Source organism: Sus scrofa, chromosome 12 (genome assembly GCF_054392235.1).
Source record: "Sus scrofa isolate SSC_HxYL_T2T_F1_AM1 chromosome 12, Sscrofa_HxYL_maternal_Yorkshire_Landrace_v2.0, whole genome shotgun sequence".
NCBI classification, from domain to species: Eukaryota; Metazoa; Chordata; class Mammalia; order Artiodactyla; family Suidae; genus Sus; species Sus scrofa.
This window is the reverse complement of record NC_139394.1, coordinates 25,693,876-25,716,080: the sequence shown is the minus strand read 5'-3', so window position 1 is coordinate 25,716,080 and position 22,205 is coordinate 25,693,876. Positions and strand designations below refer to the sequence as shown.

The 22,205-nt window shown below is 53.7% G+C and overlaps 2 protein-coding genes across 6 annotated transcripts; one reads left to right on the top strand and one right to left on the bottom strand.

Moving 5' to 3' along the window:
• Window positions 1-216: 216 nt before the first annotated feature.
• LOC100621521 (ABI gene family member 3) lies at window positions 217-15,308 on the bottom strand. 2 transcript variants are annotated; one of them, XM_021067123.2, is made up of 8 exons: window positions 14,990-15,308; window positions 5,537-5,704; window positions 3,808-3,984; window positions 2,384-2,469; window positions 2,097-2,192; window positions 1,784-1,911; window positions 1,006-1,143; window positions 217-684 (listed from the first exon to the last, which is right to left on the bottom strand). In XM_021067123.2, the coding sequence occupies exons 1-8, from the start codon at window positions 15,104-15,106 to the stop codon at window positions 521-523; spliced, it is 1,074 nt and encodes a 357-aa protein (XP_020922782.2). In that variant the 5' UTR covers window positions 15,107-15,308; the 3' UTR covers window positions 217-520. The 2 variants fall into 2 exon arrangements, with proteins under 2 accessions (XP_020922782.2, XP_020922783.2); XM_021067124.2 differs by having other exon boundaries at window positions 1,784-1,908.
• LOC100621431 (guanine nucleotide-binding protein G(I)/G(S)/G(O) subunit gamma-T2) lies at window positions 13,892-20,300 on the top strand. Of its 4 annotated transcripts, none has more exons than XM_084984772.1 (3): window positions 13,892-14,015; window positions 18,645-18,750; window positions 20,016-20,300. In XM_084984772.1, the coding sequence occupies exons 2-3, from the start codon at window positions 18,667-18,669 to the stop codon at window positions 20,139-20,141; spliced, it is 210 nt and encodes a 69-aa protein (XP_084840898.1). In that variant the 5' UTR covers window positions 13,892-14,015; window positions 18,645-18,666; the 3' UTR covers window positions 20,142-20,300. The 4 variants fall into 4 exon arrangements, with proteins under 4 accessions (XP_084840898.1, XP_020922790.1, XP_020922791.1 ...); XM_021067131.2 differs by lacking the exon at window positions 13,892-14,015 and adding an exon at window positions 15,614-15,854; XM_021067132.2 differs by lacking the exon at window positions 13,892-14,015 and adding an exon at window positions 15,769-15,982.
• Window positions 20,301-22,205: the final 1,905 nt, after the last annotated feature.

The following is a 22,205-nucleotide window of genomic DNA, read 5'->3' as shown; positions in this document are numbered from 1 at the left end:
ACCCAAGCAGCAGGCAAAAGAACGGTGCAGCCCATCGTGGCAGAGCCTCTAATGTAGGGGGCTCACTGAGACACCCCCCCCGGGGGGGGGCGGGGGAGATAACCCACTGCTTGGGGCAGGCAGAGGAGCTCAGCAATTAGTGGAGGTCTTAGAACTGGAGAGCCATTCAACCCCTCTTCCCTCTGTCCCCCCAGCCCTTCAGGGCAATCACCAGGAGCTCATCACGCGTTTTATTCAAAGTTGGCACTTGCAACTGGAGACCCCGTCCTGCACGGCATTAAGCATCCTCCGTGGATAAGATCACCAAGCTCCTTGGCTTCCAGTTCTTTTCCTGTCTGCAGTAGAGCTCTGTGTACTTCTTCTCCCCAGAGCCTTCCCACTGCAGCGGGGTGGTGGGGAAGGGGCAGTCACAGCTCATGGCCCCAGGAGGTGTGCAGGTCTAGTCCAGGCTTCACGAGAGCTGGCTCTGGCATGGGGCTCATGGCAGTGCCTGGGTCAGCACCCCAGAGATCCCTGGCTGTCAGCAGCTGGGCTCCACATAGTTCCCAGGGAAGAATCCGGAACCCTCGGAGCTGACGCCCTCACACCAGCCATCAGAGTAGCGGCGGGTGATGCAGATAACGGTGCCCTCAGAGAAGGAGAGTTCGTTGTCCTTCTGGCCAGTGTATGGGTACAGCGTTACCACTGCAGGGCGGGAGGGGAGGGCGCCATGAGATGTGCTTCCTGCAACCATGGGGATGCTGGCGCCCTGCATGCTAGACTCTAGGGAGCAACTAGGGGAGAAGGCTGCAGGGAGTGGGACAGGAGATGCCTTTTCCAAAGGCCCCCCCGCCCCATTCTTCCCCAGCTGAGCTAATAATGAGGCCAGCTGCTTCCTTTGCAGGGGGTGGGGTGCAGACCACCTTTGCAGAAGGGAGGGGAGGATGACTCTGTGATGGAAGAGTTGGGTGGGGGGAGCCCTGAACCCAGGATCTGGTGCCCTTTCCCGTCTCAAGAGTCAAGTACCTTTCTCCAAGTATGCATCAGGGATCCAGCTAGGCTCTTCTGGCCCAAAGCCTGGTGGGGGTGGAGGTGGAAGCCCCAAGTCGTCTACATCCAGGGGTGGAGGAGGGGGCAGGTCCAGGGGGAGGGGCAGCTCTGGGGCTGAGAGGGAAAAGCAGAAAGGCTGCCAATGTGACAGGCAACCTGCCACTCTTTGAACGTCACTGTTCAAAGAGCAGGGCTCCAGGGTTTATCCATGTTATTTTTTGGCCAAGCCTGTGGCATATGGAAGCTCCCAGGCCAGGGCTTCGACCCAAACCGCCGCATTGACACGGCTGGAGTCTCAATCCACTGTGCCACAAAGAACTCCAAGGATCTACTCGTTTTAGGTAATCTGCCTCTTACCCTCGTTCATCCTGCTCCTCCCACAATGCCTAGCAGGCAGGAGGTGCTTAGTAAACACTGAGTGACGGTGAATCGAATCTTGTAGGGTGAGCAGACTCTGCCACTTAGCTTGGTGAGCCTGGGGCAAGTCAATTTAACTCTCAGGCTCAGCTTCTCTTAAATGGGAGTGTGGAGATTCTCTTAGGGTTAAGTTTAAGTGGGAAGGTGGGTGAGACGCTTCGCCCCCGGGGGCCTGGTATAAAGCAGGTGCGCTCAACTACGTTCGCTTCCCCTTCCCCTTACGCCTGTTGCAAAGCATCCACGGAGAGGCCCAATTGGATCCAAGGGGTGGGGAGAAGTGTTGGGGTGAGGCAAAGACCCCAAAGTTGAGCTAGGAGGGGAGGGCGGAGCTCCTTACCCGGCGGGGGCAGGGGCAGTTCCTCCAGTGGAGGGGGCAGCAGGAAGACGTCGGAGGCAGCAGGTGGAGGGGGCGGAGGTGCTGCTTGCCCCTTGACCGCGGAGACACCACCGACCCCTTCAGCGCTGCTGAAGACCAGAGAAGGGGTGGGGGGGGCTTAGGCTTGACTGGGGGACGCCCTCCCTAACTCGGCATCAACTGGCCCCGCCCCTTTAGTTTTAAGCCCCGCCCTTGTTCTCCTGTGGCCTCTCACCGCCCCGCCCCGCCCCCCCCCCCGCCCCAGCCATCCTATTTTTTGGGCCCGTGGGCTCACCCGGCCGAGGCCAGGGAGGAGGCAGAGGAGGCGGCGGAGAGCTTGCCGTTGGGCACCACGGGGGGCTGCACCGGCTCGGGGATCCGGGGCGCTCTCCTAGGGGTGGAGGGGAAGGGTGTCAGCAAGAGGGAAGGCTGCTGGCAGGCAGGGGGTCGGGACGGGGAGGAGGTGGTAGCTGGCAGCTGGCAGCTGGCAGGAGGAAGTTTGGCGCCCGGCTTGAAGCGAGGGTGGGGGAGTCGAGTTTGTGGACTTGGGCGGGGCAGGTTAGGATCGCGGCGAGGCCTCACCCGAGGGTGGCGGAGGCGGGTGCGGCAGGCGCCTTGATGCTCTTTCGAGACAGGGTCCCGGTCCGAGACAGCTGCGTGCTCGAATCCTGCGGGTGGAGGGGAGGGGAAGCAGGGGGCGGGGCTGACTCGTTGCCCCGCCCCCACGCCGCCGTGGCCCCTCCTCCCGGAGAGGAAATGGGGGAGGGGCGGGCGAGGGCCGGGAGAGAGAGCGTGGCCACCGGCAAGTTCCCGCTTCCACTTCCCAGCCCCTCTTCCCACCCCCCTCACCCGCTGCCTGGGGCTTGGGTCTGACGGCCGCTTCCTCCTCTGCCGAGCCCCACCCTTTTCCCCCCAGCAGCCCCCAGCTCGCTGGTCCCCAACCCTGAGAAACCCCAACCCCCGCGCGGGGCTGCGGAGGTGGTAGGGAAAGGACCTCCCATTTAGAATTGTCCCCTGTTGGCCGGCCTGCGGCACTGGCTTTGGGGAGTTGGGGGCAGAGAGGGGCAGAACCCTTGGAGTGTTCAAGTGACAAGGTGCAAACACACGTGCCAGGGAGCACCTGTGTGACGGACAGCGTTTGCCCAAGAGAGGATGCACGGGGAATGATGTCTTCCGCTGTCCTTCAGGAGGGACAAGACAAAAGGGACTTGAGCTGAAGCACGAAGAACTGAGGTTGGACAATGGGTAGAATGGGCTGGTGACTGAAGGAGGGAGTGTACTTTCTCTTTGGGGGAAGAAGGTGTGTTAAAGGATATGGGGTGTGGGGGCGGAGTTCGCGTCGCGGCGCAGTGGTCCATGATTCCGACTAGGAACCATGAGGGTGTGGGTTCGATCCCTGGCCTCGCTCAGTGGGTTGAGCATCTGGCATTGCCCGTGAGCTGTGGCGTGGGTCCCAGCCGCGTCTCGGATCCTGCGTTGCTGTGGCTCTGGCGTAAGCCAGTGGCTGCAGCTCCAATTCGACCCCTAGCCTAGGAACCTCCATATGCCGCCGGAGCGGCTCAAGAAAAGGCAAAAAGACAACCAAAAAAAAGAAAAAGAAAGAAAGAAAAGGATATCAGGGGGTCATTTAGATACTAGGAAGCTTCTAGTGTCATCTGGAGTGTTGCAGGATCTGACCCTTGTCTGTGACCTACAAAACGGCTCATGGCAACTCCGGATCCTTCACCCACTGAGCAAGGCCAGGGTTCGAACCTGCAACCTCATGGTTCCTAGTCGGATCCATTAACCACTGAGCCACAATGGGAACTCCCGGAGTCTCCTCTTTAAGGAGGCCTTGTGGGGTGGGCAGCCACTTAGGATGATGGCTTCAGGGACTGAGGAAGGAAAGAGGCCGCAGGTGGGGACAAGAACATGGCCGTGGAAGAGAGCTGAGGCTCTAGAGAGAAGAGATCGGTGAGGCAGAAGAGGGTGGGCTGTAGAGAAAGAGGAGGGGCCCCTCTCTTTACCTTGATCCCATGGCCAATGTCATCCAGGCAACCAAAGTTGAGGGGTTTCCTGTAGTAGGGGGTCAGGGGAGGTAGGCTCTCAGGGGCGATGATTTTCTGGCTGGGGGGCAGCCGCTGGACGGTGGCTAAAGTACCGATCTCCCTTCGGGCCACCTTCTCCATATGCATGTTCACCATCTGCGACACAGACACAGGGTTGGAGGTGACAGTGAGATGGCCTCTGCCCAGCACCTCGCCCTTTAAGATGTTGGGGGGCGGGGGGAGGACCAGAGGAGGCCGTGAAGTCCAGAGAGAAAGAGGGAGGTCTGTCCCCAAGGCCACACAGCATTTGGGAAAAGAGTGGCCAGGGGAGGATGGAGCTACTTTGGAGCAACTTCCTGGCGGAAGAGAACAAGGGTTATTTATTGTTCGCTGAGCAGGAACCAGAGGCAAAGGGAAAGCACAGCATCCCTGGGGGTGCAGGGAAGAGACGGGGCTGGCTCGGGAGCAGAGTGGGTCAATGCGGAGGTGGCTGAGAATTGTGGCTGGAGCAGCTCTCCCTTTGGGGGGACACTATGAAGTGAATTAACTTCCTCTTGGAATGTTCTGTGGAGAAAGCTGCAGCCCCGGGAGGGCGGGACCTCCAGCCTGCTGGGGTGAGAGGAAAAGACACACCCACACGGAACCTGTGGAGGATACACAGGCCAGGCTGATGTGTAACTGGAGCTGTGCGGGTGGTTTATGGGGCAGTGTCTCGGCCAAGGATCCAGGAAGGAAGGAGGAGGGCGTGTGTGCTAGATAGGGTGGGGGGTAGTGGCAGTGCTGCCAGGGCTGAGGATACCTTGCCAGGCAAGCACTGTGGGTCTGGGATTTTTCCTAAGTCACTGCCTGTGTTAGGATGGAAACTGGGTCCATTTGCCTCTTTCCTGTCCCATGCAGCCCCCGTGATGGGGAGAGCCTACTGTCTGTCGTATAGGAGAGAACTCAGGGAAAAAAAAGTTCTGCCAGGGAGTTCCGGTCATGGCTCAGTGGGTAACGAATCCGACTGGGAACCATGAGGTTCTGGGTTCCATCCCTGGTCTTGCTCAGTGGGTTAAGGATCCGGTGTTGCCGTAAGCTGAGGTGTAGGTCGCAGATGCGGCTCAGATCCCACTTGGCTGTGGCTGGTGCCTACAGCTCCCATTAGACCCCTAGCCTGGGAACTTCTTTATGCCATGGGTACGGCTCTAAAAAAAAAAAAAAAAAAAAAAAAAAGGAAAAATCAAAAAGAAAAAAAAAGAAAAGTTCTGCCATCACAGAATTCCTGGTCTGATGGAGCAGCAAGGCCCACCCCTGAGACATAGTTACAGAGACAAGAGGGCTCAAAAAGCCTGGCATGTGCGTTTGGACATGGAGGAAGGCTGCAGAAGGTGTCCAGGAGGGGATTAAGAGTTGGGGGCTGAATTTCCCGTCGTGGCGCAGTGGTTAATAAATCTGACTAGGAACCATGAGGTGGCAGGTTCGATCCCTAACTCCACTCAGTGGGTTAAGGATCCGGTGTTGAGATGAGCTGTGGTGTAGGTCACAGACACAGCTTGGATCCCGCGTTGCTGTGGTTCTGGTGTAGGCTGGTGGCTACAGCTCTGATGAGACCCCCAGCCTGGGACCTCCATAGGCCACGGGAGCGGCCCTAGAAAAGGTAAAAAGACAAAAAAAAAAAAAAAAAAAAAGAGTTGGGGGCTGATGTGAGCAGTCTCCCCACAGTGCTTACCAGGCCCAGTATGCTCGCTCGGGCTTCCACTTGCCGCAGGGCAGCCGCCTGAAGGTCCAACATACGCAGAGTGTTTCCAGCCAGGTTGCCCACCTGGTAGGCCACACTGGCCAGGGCCTGGGTGGCGAAGGCCATGGTCTCCTCCAGCGCCTTCCGCTTGTCTGTGGCCTGAAAGACACGCAGTCCTGGCCTCAGGCCACCCTGTCTCCCTGGATCCTTGGCTGGATGGGCTAGGGTGGGGTAAGGGATGAGGCAGGCGAGGGCTGAGCTGGGAGAAAGCCTCAACCCTTAGATGGTTCAGGTGTTTTCTCGAAGGATGACATGGGGGAAGTTTCCCTGGTGGCTCAGCAGAAACGAATCCACCTAGTATGCATGAGGATGCAGGTTTGATCCCTGGCCTCGCTCAGTGGGTTAAGAATCTGGAGTTGCCGTGAACAGTGTTGTAGGTTGCAGATGTGGCTCAAATCTGGTGTGGCTGTGGCTGTGGCTGTGGCGCAGGCTGGCAGCTGCAGCTCTGATTGGACCCCTAGCCTGGGCCCCTCCATATGCCGCAGGTGCGGCCCTAAAAAAAAGCAAAAAAAAAAAAAAAAAAAAGAATGGCTTAGAGAGGGAACATCAGGGAAGCGAAGCAAACCTGTGGCCCTGGGATCTGCATGTAAGGTGAGGAAAAGATACCCTTCTCAAATAGTCAGCCTGAGGCTTGGCTCTACCAGCTTCCTGGGCTTTGGGGGAGGTGGGTGGCACAGTAAAAAGTGAACAGTATACTCCAGAAGAAAAAGAGGAGGCCACATCCACAGGTAGGAGGGGTGATTTCATGATATAAACAACCCCATACCTCCCAGGTGGGAAGCTCCACAGACTGAAAACTAACTGGCTCACAGAGACTCACCTACAGGAGTGAGAGTTCTGAGCCCCACATCAAACCCTCACATGCTGGGATCTGTCACTGGGAGAAAGAGCCCCTGGAGCATCTGGCATTTAAGACCAGCAGGGCTTGTGCACAGGAGCTCCACAGGACTGGGGGAAACGGAGACCCCATTCTTAAAAGGCGCACACAGACTTTCACGTGCACTGGGTCCCAGGGCAGAGCGAGGTCTCCACAGGAACCTAGGTCAAACCTGACTGCAGTTCTTGGAGGATATCATGGGAAAACAGGGGTGAATGTGGCTTGTTGTGAGGGACGGACATTGAAGGCAAAGCTCTCAGGAATATATTCAGCAGTTGCCTTTCTCTGGAGGTGGCCATTTTGGGAAAATCTGGCCCCACCCGTCAGTCAGTGCTGAGAAGCCCCAGGGCAAACAATCCAGGTGGGATCACAGCCCCACCCCTCAGTAAACAGGCTACCTAAAGAACCTCAGGCACACAGCAGCCCCTAATCCCAACCAGAGACTAAGCCCCACCCACCAGAGGGATTAGAATCGACTCCACCTACCAGTGGGCAGGCATCAGCCCCTCCCATCAGGAAGCCTACAGCAAGGCCCCCATACCGACTTCAGCCACAAGGGGGGCAGACACCAGAAGTAAGAGAGGCTACAGCTCTATTATCTATAAAAAGGTCACCACACCAAAAACCTATAAAAATGAAAAGACAGAGAACTATAACTCAGATGAGGGAAAAAGGAAAAACCCCAGAAAATCAGCTAAGCAATGAGGAGATTCTCAGCCTCCAGGAAAAAGACTTTAGACTGTCGATGCTGAAGATGATGCAAGACATTGGAAATAAACTGGAGGCAAAGATGGATAACTTACAGGAAACACTAACCAAAGAAATACAAGATATAAAACTTAAACAAGAAGAGATGCAAAGTACAATAACTGAAATAAAAAACTCACTAGAAGCAGCTAACAGCAGAATACAGGAGGCAGAAGAACGAATAAGTGAGGTGGAGGACAGATTAGAAGAAATTACGGATGCAGAACAGAAAAGAGAAAAAAGATTGAAAAAAAATGAAGAGAGTCTCAGGGAACTCTGGGACAATATTAAACACACCAACATCCATACTATAGGAGTGCCAGAAGGACAAGAGAGAGAGAAGGGGACAGAAAAAATATTCCAAGAGATAATAGCCGAAAATTTCCCCAACATGGGAAAGGAACCATTCACTCAAATCCAGGAGGCACAACGAGTACCATATAAAATAAACCCAAGGAGGAACACACCGAGACACATAATAATCAAACTGACCAAAATGAAAGACAAAGAGAAAATCTTGAAAGCAGCTAGGGAAAAGAAACAAGTAACATACAAGGGAACCCCAATCGGGTTATTGGCAGATTTTTCAGCAGAAACTCTGCAAGCCAGAAGGGAGTGGCATGATATACTTAACGTGATGAAAAGAAAAAAACCTCCAACCAAGAATACTCTACCCAGCAAGGCTCTCATTCAGATTTGAAGGAGAAATCAAAACTTTCTCAGATAAGCAAAAGCTGAGAGAATTCAGCAACACTAAACCAGCCTTACAACAAATACTAAAGGAACTTCTCTAGGCAGGAAAGAAAAGATCAGCAACAGGAAACAAAAATTCCACAAATGGCAAGACTCACCAGTAAAGGTATATATACAGTAAAGATACAAAATCCCCCATGCACAATTATACCATCAAAATCAGAAATCATGAGAAGAGGTGGGTACAAATGCGGGACACCAGAGATGAACTTGCAATTAGGAGAACAACAACTTAAAACAATCTCATATACATATAGACTCTTACATCAAAACTTCAGAATAACTGCAAAACAAAAATCTACAATTGATACACAAACAAGGAATCTCTGGAGAAGAAATATATCTCGTAGTAAATAAGTGCATAATCCACCATGAAGGGGGTCATTTGACATCATTCTTGGAATGATGAAGTCTTCTTGGATCTGATTCTGATTTCCTCTCCATCAAAGAACTTATGATAATTATAATTAAATAATGCCACTGTACAATTAAATAATACAGTTCTACAATTGTATTATTAATAACCATTTCTCTCCATGGTACAATGTAAAGTCTATATGTCTTATTTATCAAATCACCTAGAATGGTGTAATGCCTTTATTGAAGAATCAATGATTTGGAACAAATTGTGAGGACATATTTAGATAGTTACACTGTTTTTTAACCAACTTATGCATTTTATATTCTACTTATTTTCAGAGGCTTACCAGTTGTTATTCTTTTTACTATGCTATGTAAAATATTTAATGATATGTAAGGCTTTCTTCTTTATAAATTTTAGCTGCATAATATAACAATTTGATATAATGCTAATTTTTAAGGAAAAATTGACATGTAATAAATAAAACTAAGTAGTAAAGATGAAAGCCATAAAATTGGGATAAAGTATAGAATAAATTTCCTATTTGTCTCAGCATATTTTCCATTCCATTTCTCCAGTGGGAGTCACTTAATCTGTTTCTTAAGATCCATGTTATAATAATCTGTGTGAATGTAATTGTGTGTAAATGTATGTATTTTATTCTGTAAAAAAATAAAAATAAAAAAGAGAAAAAAAAAAGTGAACAGTAGAAAGGAAAGAGGAAGTCACTACTGGCTGGAGGAGATATTCTCAGACTTAAAAACCAAACAACCAAACTCAGGCACCCATCCCAGATCTTCTTCTTCTTCTTCTTCTTCTTCTTCTTTTTTTTTTTTCTTGGATTTTTAGGGCTCCACCCGAGGCACTTGGGAGTTCCCAGGCTTGGGGTGTGGAATCGGAGCTGCAGCTGCCGGCCTACACCCCAGCCACAGCAACACGGGATCCCAGCCGCATCTGAAACCTACACCACAGCTCACGGCAACGTTGGATCCTTCACCTACTGAACAAGGCCAGGGATCCAACACTCGTCCTCATGGATACTAGGAGGGTTTGTTACCACTGAGCCACAACGGGGAACTCCATTTCCCAGATCTTCTAACTAGAATCCCCTGGGAGTGAGGCCAGTGAATCTGCACCTCTAAAAGCTCCCCTGGTGCCTCCCGTGCTCCTGGTTTAGCTCAAGTCTGCAAGTTGGTTTCGGGGTAGCAATAACCTGTGGTCCTTTTTTTTTTCTCCCCCTTTCTTTTTCTGCCGAGCCCATGGCAGGCAGAAGTTCCTGGGCCAGGAATGGATCCCACGCCACAGCAGTGACAACGCTGGATCCTGAACCCACTGCTCCACCAAGGAACTCTCTGGTCCATTTTATAGATAAGAAACTGAGGCCCATGAAGGGTGGCATCATTCATTTCCACCGGTAGCTTCCCAACACTCTGAGAGTCAAGCAAACCTCTGGCCATGGCTTATATGGGCCCCCCGAGGGTGGCTCCTGCTTTCCTCCTCCTCCTCCTCCTCCCCTTCCACTCTCCCTCTCCCGCATGGTCTTCCTGCCACACTGGCCTTTGGATCTCTGTTCCTGATCAAAATAAGATTGTTTCGGGAAGTTCCCGTCCTGGCACTGTGGTTAACAAATCCAACGAGGAACCATGAGGTTGCAGGTTCAATCCCTGGCTTCGCTCAGTGGGTTAAGGATCCAGCGTTGCCGTGAGCTGTGGTGGAGGTCACAGAGGCGGCTCGGATCCCACGTTGCTGTGGCTGTGGCATAGGCTGGCAGCTACAGCTCCGATTGGACCCCTAGCCTGGGAACCCCCTTATGCCACAGGTGCGGGCCTAGAAAAAGACAAAATAAAAAAATTGTTTCTACCCAAGGGCCTTTGCACTCATTGTACCTTTTTCCCCCTTGGGACTGTGCTCATGGCATGTGGAAGTTCCCAGGCCAAGGATCGAACCCATGGCACAGCAATGACCTGAGCCACAGCAGTGACAACACCAGATCCTTAACTCACTGAGTCACCAAGGAACTCCACTGTACTTCTTTCAAGAATCCTTATTATTAAATCGCTCAGCTCTTCAGAGATTACCTTCTGGCCCCAGCTAATACTTCTGCATTTTATTTTTTTATTTTTTGTCTTTTTGCCTTTTCTAGTGCTGCTCCCGCGGCCTATGGAGGTTCGCAGGCTAGGGGTCAAATCAGAGCTGTAGCCACCAGCCTTCACCACAGCCACAGCTATGCCAGATCCAAGCCTCATCTGCAACCTACACCATAGCTCACGGCAACGCCGGATCCTTAGCCCGGCTGAGCGAGGCCAGGGATCGAACCCGCAACCTCATGGTTCCTAGTTGGATTCGTTAACCACTGAGCCACACACGATGGGAACTCCGTTCTGTATGGAGTCTCTGTCAAATTGACTCTGTTCTCTTTTCTTCAGAGCACTTAACACTATCAGTAATTATTTATCTGTGAACTTTATTATCTGTTCCCTCACCCATTCTCTCTCTCTCTGTCTCTCTGTCTCTCTCTCTCTCTCACACACACACACACACATACACACACACACACACACTAAAATAAGTGCTTGGAAGGAAGGAAACTCGCGTGTTTTATTCTGCATCCTTTCCTGGATTAGTGCCCAACACATACATGATACTTAATAAATCCGTGTTCGTGAGTTAATCAGCAGATTGCATGCCAGCCCAGTCACTTGCTGGGCATCATCCTACTGCATGCCAGGCACTGTGCCAGGTTCTGGCCAGGGCCACACTTCCAGTCGGTGGTGGTGGGGTGGGCAGGGAGTGGCTGAAGACAGAAGAGCGTTTTTTTTTTTTTTTTTTTCAGTCCCAGATCAGACTGTGGGGGCTGGGACAAGACTTCTCTGGTCATTTGGTTCCCCAGGCAGCTTCCTCATCCCAGGACGGGACATTAAGGGGAGGGGGGTATGCCAGGGCAAGTCTGGGGAGAGGCCCAGGGACTGACCAGCAAGACTGCACACTAGGATCTCCTTGCTGAGGGCCCTCAGGGGCGCTCAGGGCCTGTAGTGGAGAACAGACCTAGAACCTATCCAGACAGGATGCTGAGAGAGACCCGGGGGCCTCCGGGGTAGCCCAGGGCAGGCTGGAGCCAAAGGGCAGGCCCAGAAAATCTTCTGTCCCCCGCTCCCGTCAGGTGATCCTCCCTGCTTTCTGTTCCAACAGAGGGAGCGAGCTGCTCATTTGCATTCAATTTATATCTCATCGCATCAGCATATGTAACCAAGGGCTTTGAAAAAGCAAAAGAAAAAAAAAAAAAAAAATCAAGCCCAGGAAGTTAAAACCAGAAAGGACAGCAGGTCTTAGTTTAGCTCAAAACCTTCCTTTAATATTGAGGAGAAGTTCCCATTGTGGCGCCTCGGAATCAAATCCAGCTAGGAACCATGAGGCTGGATCCCGAGTTGCTATGGCTGTGGTGTAGGCCAGCAACTATAGCTCCAATTCCACCCCTAGCCTGGGAATCTCCATATGCCGTTGGTGCGGCCCTAAAGAGCAAAAAAAAAAAAAAAAAAAAATTAGGTGAGGAGATGAAGGCCCAGAATGGAGCGGTGACAACTCCTTTGGTCTTGGCTGGCCTCCCCTGTACTGTCCCCTCCCTGGACTGGCATGCGGAATGCATCACTGGATTTTTCCCATCCATCCAAACAGGAAAAAAAGGTCTGTTGGGCCCAGGTCTGGGAGGCTAGAGCCCGAATGCCTCCTGTCCCCTGGCTTGGGTTTTGACCCAGGCCAGGTCTGGAGAGACGCAAAGGTCTGGCAGCCATCGTCATGGCTGACTGTTTATGCATCATGCAAATCACCTGTCTGAAAACTCATCGGACCCTGACAGAGAACTCTGCAGGTGACCCCAGCCTGCCCTCCCCCATTCCCCAAGGGTCTCTTGACACCTGGTTGGGGTAGAGGGAGGCGGGGAGGGAGGTCGTGGGAACCAGGCCTTGTTTAAAACCAGCTCTGAGAAGTCACCCAAACCCTTCCTAGGCGTTTCCTTCCCAAAGATCCCCAGAGAAGCCGGGAGAAGTAACGGGTTGTGTGGCCTGGTAGTTAGTGTTCTGCATGAAGAAAGAAGAAATGCAGGAATTCCCATCGTGGCTCAGCGGTTAACGAACCCTACTAGTATCCATGAGGATGCGGGTTCGATCCCTGGCCTCACTCAGGGGGTTAAGGATCTGGCGTTGCTGGGGCTGGGGTGTAGGCCGGCAGCTGCAGCTCCAGTTTGATCCCTAGCCTGGGAACACCATATGCTGCTGGTGTGGCCCTAAAAGGCAAAAAGATGAAAAAAAGAAAAAGGAAATTTGCCACAGGTCCAGGAGATGGGAATTGGCCTCAGGTCTTGGCGATCTCCAAATCTCTACGTACACTGTGCGCGCAAGGGAGGACCAACCCAGACGTGCCTTGAGATACGCAGAAGGTGTTTAAGGAATGGAAGGAGCGCCTCCATCCTAGTCCGTAGGAAGAGCGTGCCTTCTGGTGCTGGGAGAATGGATGGTTTACAAGCCATGTTCCAGCTCATCTGCAGTATCTACAATTAGTCATTCAACATCTACACTAAGTGTAGCTTTTTTTTTTTTTGGTCTTTTTGCCTTTCCTAGTGCTGCTCCCATGGCATGTGGATGTTCCCAGGCTAGGGGTCCAATCGGAGCTGTAGCCTCCAGCCTACGCCACAGCCACAGCAACGCCAGATCCGAGCCACGTCTGTGACCTACACCACAGGTCACGGCAATGCCGGATCCTCAACCCACTGAGCAAGGCCAGGGATCGAACCCGCAACCTCATGGTTCCTAGTCGGATTCGTTAACCACGGAGCCATGCACGATGGGAACTCCCAGTGTAGCATTTTTAACTAGAGGTGTGTGTCGTGGGAGCTCCGGAGTCTGAGTTCCCATTCAAGCCCCACTAGCTTGGAGACCTTGGGAAAGTGAGTTAACCTTTCTGAAGCTCCGCCTTCTGGTTGTGAAGTGGGAGTGCTCCTTGCCTCCCAAGATTGGGGTGAGGACTGAAGGAGGCAATGAGGGCAGTTAGGGGGGCAGAGTATCTTAGCTGTTGTTATCATTGGTGCTCTTTATGTATGTATTTGTTTATTTCTCTCCCTCTCCTTTTCTTTCTCTTTCTTTTTTTTTGGGGGGGGGCACAGGTGCAGCATATGGAAGTTCCCTAGCTAGGGGTAGAATCGGAGGTGAAGCTGCTGGCCTGCACCACAGCCACAGCAATGCCAGATCCTAGCCACATCCACATCATGGCTTGCCCACTGATCCTTAACCCACTGAGCGAGGCCAGGGATCAAACCTGCATCCTCATGGGTACTGGTCAGCTTCTTAACCCACTGAGCCACAGTGGAAACTCCGTCATTGACTTTCTTTAAGCTGCCATTTTCCCATAAACACTTACTCCTTTTACTATTGTTTTTTCAACACCCCTTGAGCTGGGAGGTCCCAGTGCACATAAACGGTCTTAACATCATACCGCGTGTCAGGGAGGGGAAGGCTGAAAGGAAAGGGCTCAGGCTGAGGAGTCAGGAGGCCTGGGTGGATGCCCGGCTCTACCATTGGCAAGCCGTGTGACCTTGGACAAGTCATCTTGTCTCCCTGAACTGCCGTCTCTTCATCTCTGAAATAGGAATAGCGATACGGTCCCGCAAGGCGATTAAGAAGGTCAGTGAAATAACAGAGGTGCTCTATCATTTCTTTTTTTCCTTTCTGGCTGTGCCCATGTCATGCAGAAGTTCCTGGACCAAGGATCGAATCCCTGCCACAGCAGCCCTGAGCCCCACCAGTGACAACACAGGACCCTTAACGACTAGACCGCCAGGGAACTCCTTAGAAAACCATTCTAAAATGCCACTATCCTTGTCTTTTGCTTGTAGCCTGCTCCCAGCAGTCATATGGCCCATCCCCCTGCCTCTGAGTCAGACCCCATCATTTTTTTTTTTTTTTTTTTTTGCTTTTTAGGGCCACACCCGTGTCTATGGGGGTTCCCAGGCTAGGGGTCTAATTGGAGCTATAGCTGCCAGCCTACACCACAGCCGCAGTCATGGGGGATCTCAGCCATGTCTGCAACCTACACCACAGTTCACAGCAACCCCAGATCCTAACCCACTGAGCAAGGCCAGGGATCGAACCTGTGTCCTCATGGTTGCTAGTCAGATTCGCTAACCACTGAGCCACGCTGGGAACTCCAGACCCCATCTCCTTAACCCGGTGTAGTCTGACCTCTCTCAGCTCTCCTTCAGATATCAGGGAGAGACCTTCCCTTGGTGCATCTCAAGTTCACAACAAAGTTTGGAAAGTTCTGCTGAAGTCGCACCTAGAGCCATCCTCAACAGGGAAGGTTGGCACCAACAGGTGTGCGAGGCCAAGTCTTTGGGCCTCTGGATATGATGATGAGGCTGGGAAGGAGCCGAGGCCCGTGGCAGGACGGGGTCGCACTGCCCAGGCTGGCATCCCTGAGGCTCTGGAGGAGAGAAGGGGGCACCGTGGGGGTTTGGGGAGCAGGGTCAGTGTTCAGGTTTTGGGGGGCTGGGGTGAAGCCGATCTGGGTCGGGGGCATATTTCAGCCGGGTCCAAGCCAAGCACCTGTCAGGACAGGCTCCAGGCGCCTGGTGGGGCTGGGGTGCGGGGCTGCCTACCTGCACGTAGTTGTCCTCGCAGTAGTCCGCGACCCGCAGCAGGGCGCTGTGGTTGCCCCGCAGAGCCTCCCGGGCCGTGGGGATCTCAAACTCCTGCAGCTGCTGCAGCTCCGCCATGGCCCCCGTCTCTGCTGGGCTCCCCGGGGAGCCGGCCGGTTTTGCACCTCACCCTGCCCTTGATCGGTCGCTCCGCCTTCTCTCTCTCTCACTGCTTTTGGTTTCCTCTTCGTGAGAGCCCCAAACCTGCTCGCAAAGGGCAGGCATGCTCATTCTGGGACAAGAGGAAGTCAGTCCCTGCTCCCTGGGCCTGTGCCTCTCTGTCCCCCGCCTAGGGGAAGGGGGAAGCGAGGGTTGGGGTGGGGGGGTGGGGGCGGGGGAGAGGGCCTTTGGGGGCCCAGCCCCCCATTCTCTCCCCGCAGAGGAAGTCAAGATGGGGGCGGCTGTGATTGCTCCCTGGGCCTGGAGAGGAAACTGTGGCGCGCGCGGTCTGGGGTGGGAGTCTAGGAGGAAGGGGCTGGCCTGCTCTGGGGGGGTGGAGATGAATTTTCCACTCATGGAAGGGGAGGAAAGGGCAGAGGGTGGGGGCTTCCTTGGGAAGCTCGGGGATGAGTCACCAAGAGACAGGGCACTGGAGGGTGGAGAGGATATGGAGTCGGGTCAGGCTGGGGGGCTGTGGGCCGGCAGGGCGGCAGCAATGGGAAGCTGCTGATGCAGCAGCCGAGAGGAGTCAGATTGGACGCCGGGAAGATACAACCAGAGGTCCCCTGAGAAGGGTTATCAAGTCTCCGAAGGGTACCCTGCCGTGAAGACCTGGTGTACACACTCTGTGCCTGATGGAGGCAGGACAAGATGAAACTGACCAAAGGCAGCGTGAGGGACTCAGGCTAGATGGCAGGAAGGACTTGGCTTGGAGAAGCACCAGATTTAAATTCCAGATTATCCGGTCGGTCTTAGGAGGCAGAGGTGGACCGAGCACTGAGCCAGCCTCAGCAGGTATGTGCCCCATTTTTTCCTGCATCACAGAGGACTCAGGATGACCTCTGGGGTCCTGTCCTGATCTCAAATCCTTCTTCTTTTTTTCTATTTTTGGTCTTTTTAGGGCCACGCCCGCAGGGTATGGAAGTTCCCAGGCTGGGGTCAGCTCAGAGCTACAGCTGCCAGCCTACACCAGAGCCACAGCAATGCAGGATCCGAGCCGAGTCTGTGACCTACACCACAGCTCACAGCAACAGCCAGATCCTTAATCCACTGATCGAGGCCAGGGATTGAACCCACATCCTCACGGATACTAGTCAGGTTTGTTACCACTGAGCCACAACGGGAACTCCTGATCTCAAATTCTTAGAGCTCACAGCTGGGAGTGGGACTTGGATCCTGGGGCAGGGAAAGCTTGAGATGAACTCTGGCCTCCTCCCCACCCCTTCCACTGAGGAGTCGAGTGTCAGTCTAGAGTCAGGAAGAAAAGAGAATCCCAGCGTTCCCGTCGTGGCGCAGTGCTTAACGAATCCGACTAGGAACCATGAGGTTGCGGGTGTGACTCCTGGCCTTGCTCAGTGGGTTAAGGATCCGGCGTTGCCATGAGACGTGGTTCGGATCTGGTATTGCTGTGGCTCTGGCGTAGGCCAGTGGTTACGGCTCCGATTGGACCCCTAGCCTGGGAACCTCCATATGCCATGGGTGCGGCCCTAGAAAAGTCCAAAACACACACAAAAAAATTAAAAAATAAAAAGAGAATCCCTTACTGACCACATTGGTCCCATAACATCTGCTCCTGGAGAGGGTCCCTTGTCATTGGTCAGGAGTCCATCTCAGCAGGAGCCCAGGGACTGCTCAAGGGCATAGCCGTTGTGCGGTTCTGGGAGAAAACCAAGAGCGAGATCCAGATGCGGACTCTGTGCTCCGGGATGGCTGAGGGAGAACCTAAGGCAGGGCTCCAGAGAGGCATGGAGGCAAAAGAGCAGGGACACAAGTGTTATAGGTGGCCACGGCCCCCAGCGCCGATGGGCACAGCATCCTAAGTGAGTGCCTTTTCATTGAATGGGTGAATGGAGCCTGAGCTGGGAGAACCTTGTAAGGGGAAATTGTGGGGCTTGAATGGGGGACACAGCAGCTCCCCAGGACTTGCCTCACTGGGGAGAAAGAATAGCCTCAGAGCAGGCTCAGAGGTAGGGAAGCAGAGGGCTTGGGGGGAGAAGGCAGGGAAAAGGGAGCTTGCAGGGCTGGAGGGTGAGAACTAGAGAAATGGGCTCTAAGCCAGAACCAGAGGGGGTCCCTAGGGGCATGGGGCTGATGCCCGGGGGGAGGGGGGCAGGGGGCCTGCAGTGGTGGCCGTCTTGGAGGCTCAGGCTGCCGGATGGGCTTGGAACCTTGAGCCTATGATCAGCTTAGGCATGAGAGATTTGGGCTTCCAGACCATCTGCTTTATCCAAAGACTTTCAGCTGATCAGGAGCCAGGAGGCTCAAACCCCATCTTGTCTGGGTCGGGGACAAGTGGCTTGAAGTGCACGCTCTTGCTTGGCAGGTGAGAGGGGCTGCGGTTGCACTGGGCTGGGATCTCGGCTTACAGTGGTTGACATGAGGCACCGGGCAGGCCTCCCCGATGACCCTGGAGGAGGGAGGGAGATGATGGTGACGGTGACGATGATAATTGTATCGAGTTCATTATGCGCCAGGCGGTGTGTGAGAGTATTTCACATGCGTTGTGGTCTTAGGACTCACAATAATCAGGAAAGGCAGGTACCACTCATTATACCCATTGTGCAGATGGGGAAATGGAGGCTCCAGGAGGATGATCAACATTGCCTCAGGCCACACAGCGTGGAAGCAGCGGAGTCACAATCAGAGTTGGGGAGTTCCCGCTATGGTGCAGTGGGTTAAGAATCTGACGGCAGCCACTCTGGTTGCTGCAGAGGCATGGGTTCTGTTCCCAGCCCAGTGCAGTGGGGTTAAAGGATCCAGCTCAGACTGGAATCAGAGCCCTTCTCTTAACCCTTAGGGCACTCGCGCCTCTGACAGGACCTGGAGTTTCCTGAAAACTTTTGCCTGTGTCATTCGGTGGAACACTAACTTTGCTTCCAAATCTTTTTTTGTTTTTGTCTTTTCTAGGGCTGCTCCCGTGGCATATGGAGGTTCCCAGGCTAGGGGTCCAATCAGAGCTATAGCCGCCGGCCTACACCACAGCCACAGCAACGCAGGATCCAAGCTGGGTCTGCGACCTACACCACAGCTCACGGCAACACCGGATCCTTAACCCACTGAGCAAGGGCAGGGATCGAACCTGCAACCTCATGGTTCCTCGTCAGATTCGTTAACCACTGCGCCACGACGGGAACTCCTGCTTCCCAAATCTTGCTCAAGGAAAGAAACTCCTTTTCTCCCCCTTCTCCACGCTCTGATTCCCATTTCCGCCATAGATAGGTCCTTCTCCAAAGGCCAAGAGCCCATCAGACTGGAGCATCCTCGTCTCTTGAGCCTGGACTTATGATGGGGCGGGGGTGGTACAGTGCATACCCGGTAGGGGTGAGCAATGAAGGGCCTGAAGGGAGGCCACAGAAGGCAGGGGGAGAGCGGGGAGATGCTGAGGTGTAGAGAGTGCAGAGAAGGGAGCTAGGTGAGCCCAAGGGATGTGCAGCTTCGGCTGTGGAATCCTTTCCAGGACCTGGTCTCTCCGGGGCAGGATGGCCCAGGATCTCAGCGAGAAGGAGCTCTTGAAGATGGAGGTGGAGCAGCTGAAGAAGGAAGTGAAGACCCCAAGAGCCCTGGTGAGCCTCCTCCTCCCTTCCCCACACCCTCTCCTCCATCCCTTTCTGGTCCCCTTGGAGCCAGGATGCGAAGGAGGAAGTGATGGACAGCAGGGCAGTGGAAGGAGATCTAGCTGCCTCTGGAAAGAGCTGGGATAGGGAAGGAGGCCAGGGTTTGAGCTCACGAAGGTGCGCAAGAGATGGGCGCAGAGCCTGGAGGGCTCCGTGTATCCAGCCTGGTCCAGCCCTGTCCGGAGCGGGGCCTGGCCAAATGGCCCTCCCAGTAAGAGTTGGTCTTTGGGGTTCTGCTCAAGGAACTCGCACCCCTCTCGCATCTGCCTGTGCCTCTCCTCTTTTTCCTCTCTGGCCTCAATCCCCCACCCTGCCCAAGAGAAGGTATCCTTCTTCTCTCTTTCTTTCTTTTTTTTTCTTGTCTTTTTGCCTTTCTCTAGGGCCGTTCCCATGGCACATGGAGGTTCCCAGGCTAGGGGTCAAAGCGGAGCTGTAGCCTCCAGTCTACGCCAGACCCACAGCAACATGGGATCCGAGCCTCGTCTGCAACCCACACCACAGCTCATGGCAACGCCAGATCCCTCACCCACTGAGCAAGGCCAGGGACTGAACCCTCAACCCCATGGTTCCTAGTCGGATTCGTTAACCACTGCGCCACAACGGGAACACCCCTTCCTCTTTTTACTTTTTGTCCTTTTTGCGCCGCACCATATGGACGTTCTCAGGCTAGGGGTTGAAGCAGGGCTGCAGCCACCAGCCTACACCACGGCCATAGCAATGTGGGATCGGAGCCGCATCTGTGACCTACACCACAGCGTTCGGCAACAGCGGATCCTTAAGTCGCTGAGCGAGGTCAGGCATCAAACTAGCATCCTCCCCCTCACTAGTCCGAGCCACAGAGGGAACTCCCAGAAGGCTGTTTTCTTGAGACTGACTCAATCATGACTCCTGAGCAACAGACAAGGGCTAGAACCATGCTCTGCTTTCTTTTTTTTTTTTTTTTTTTTTTTTTTTGCTATTTCTTGGGCCGCTCCCGCGGCATATGGAGGTTCCCAAGCTGGGGTCGAATCGGAGCTGTAGCCACTGGCCTACGCCAGAGCCACAGCAACGCGGGATCCGAGCCGCGTCTGCAGCCTACACCACAGCTCACAGAAATGCTGGATCCTTAACCCACTGAGCAAGGGCAGGGATCGAACCCACAACCTCATGGTTCCCAGTTGGATTCGTTAACCACTGCACCATGATGGGAACTCCAACGCTCTGCTTTCTTGCAGATTTCTAAGACAGGAAAGGAAATCAAAGATTACGTGGAGGCCGAAGCAGGAAATGACCCTCTTCTCAAAGGCATCCCTGAGGACAAGAATCCCTTCAAGGAGAAAGGCGGTTGTCTGATAAGCTGATGGCACTGGAGCCCCTCACCCAGACTGCCTGCCCCTCCTCAGCCCCCTCCTCAGCCAGAACCAAATGTCCTGGGTCACCCAGGCAGCCGGTGGCTGTTCACTGTCTCTTAGAGAATGAGTAAAGACGCCCGGCTCCACGCACTGGGAGTCCGTGCCCTAGTCCCGCTTTGAACTCCTTTCTCGCATCCCTCCACCACCTGCTGGGGCGCTGCTGACCCCACTTGGAAATGCGCTTGGAGAGCTTCCCCAGGGGCAGCGGGTGGCACTTTGTGGGGTCTGAAAAGACTGCAATTCCCTGAGCCGCTCCCCCCCCCCCCCCCGACCCCGGGGTGGGGGAGCGAAGTCCTTTGGCAACAGTTACTCCTTAGAACCCCCTCCCCTTTCCCCCTCCACTCTCTTCCTAAAACCCGTCATTCCCATTCAGGAGCTGGGTCGAGGACTGGATTGGGGGGGTCCTTCTCCCCTTTCACATCTGGTCCCGGGGAATTCCGCCTAGTCATTTAGATCACCCCAGCCGACCTGAGGACAAAGAGCCTGTAAAGTCATGATTTCTTCACTGTTATTGAATGTCTGCTCCATGCGAGAAGCAGGATAGAAGAGGGGGGGACATGGAGTTCCCTCTGTGGCGCGGGGGGTTAAGATCCTGACTGCAGAAGCTCGGGTCGTTCCGGGGGTGTGGGTTTGATCCCTGACCTGGGAATATGCCACAGGTTCGACCATAAAAAGAAAAAGAAAAACAAACAAACAAACACCCTCAAATGGCTCTTATTCTCATAGAATCTAGCAGAGGAGACGGGAAACAAGAGTTACAATTAAATCGGTTAGAGCTACTCTGGGGAAAGCCGAGAGTGTTGTAGGGACACACAGCGGGCAGACTTTCAGGGCAGTGAACAAGGTCACAGTCAACTGCGGCAGGCAAGTGGGGAGGGGGGCAGACCCAGGAGCAGTAAAACATGGAGCTGGAGGGGACTGTGAGGTCAAGTCTTAAAGGACATTGCCATGAGCTCAGGTAAGAACTTTCTTTTTTCACCCTCATAGCAACAGGAAGCTTGGGAAGCTCTTTAAACAGCAGAAGGCCAGGCTTTGATTAGCATAAGGGAGGCTGGATCCTGCTAAGGGCTGGAAGACTAATTCCTGCGTCTTGGTAGCAAGAAGATTACCGTCTAAAGGAGGCACCGACAAGTTCCCGTTGTGGCTCAGCGGTAATGAACCCGACTAGTATCCATGAGGACACGGGTTCCATCCCTGGCCTTGCTCAGCAGGTGAAGGATCCTGTGTTGCCGTGAGCTGTGGTGTAGGTCACAGACACAGCTCAGATCTGGCATTGCTGTGGCTCTGGTGTAGGCCAGCAGCTACAGCTCCGATTGGACCCCTAACCTGGGAACCTTCATATGCCACAGGTGTGGCCCTAAAAAGCTAAAAGGAAAGAAAAAGAAGAAGAAAAGAAAAAAGAAAGGCGTAGAGGCTTAGGATCACCTGCTAGAGAGGCGGGGCTGGAGATGACCAGAGGGTCTTGTTGGCAACACTAAACCACCTTATCTGCTGGGAGTGGGTCAGTAATGTTTCCATTTAGAAGGGAATTGGTTTTGGACAAGATTGAAAGGGGAAAGAGCAGAGGGAGGCAGAGAGACAATTAAAGAGATGATTGTGAGTTGGGGGCAGGGGTCCGGGCAGTGGCTGCCAGTCTGGAGGGGGAGCTGGGGTGAAGAGTTGCTTAGGAAATGAAGTTTTCTGATCTTGACATCTTATGCAGTGATGGGCGAGGGACCGGGAGTGGTCAAGGGTGCCGCCCAAGTTTCTGTCTGGGGGAGGTGGGTGGTGAGAGAGACTTGGAAGCAAGTGTGTGAAAAGGAACCTAACACAATACAGTGATCTGACCTGGAGCTCCACCCCCCCTCAGCCCCTCCCCGCGGGCCCCAGCCCCAGGGCGCGTCCTGGGTCACTGACCAGAATCCAGAATCTCCCAGAGGCTCCTTTCCCAATTCACTCCTTTCCCAATTCCATCAGGGCCCCACTTCACCAATCGGCAACCTCAGTAATAAATTCAGCGGCCGCAATACATTC

Bases quoted from the DNA above. Each gene is read 5' to 3' on its own strand.
- LOC100621521 (XM_021067123.2), bottom strand. From the start codon at position 15,106: ATGGCGGAGCTGCAGCAGCTGCAGGAGTTTGAGATCCCCACGGCCCGG. The intron at 5,705-14,989 runs GTAGGCAGCCCC...CGTGTCTTTCAG, and splicing joins GCGAGGACAACTACGTGCAG to GCCACAGACAAGCGGAAGGC. The intron at 3,985-5,536 runs GTAAGCACTGTG...TCTGTGTCGCAG, and splicing joins GAGCGAGCATACTGGGCCTG to ATGGTGAACATGCATATGGA.
- LOC100621431 (XM_021067130.2), top strand. From the start codon at position 17,365: ATGATCAGCTTAGGCATGAGAGATTTGGGCTTCCAGACCATCTGCTTT. The intron at 17,511-18,644 runs GTGAGAGGGGCT...AATCCTTTCCAG, and splicing joins TGCACGCTCTTGCTTGGCAG to GACCTGGTCTCTCCGGGGCA. The intron at 18,751-20,015 runs GTGAGCCTCCTC...GCTTTCTTGCAG, and splicing joins TGAAGACCCCAAGAGCCCTG to ATTTCTAAGACAGGAAAGGA.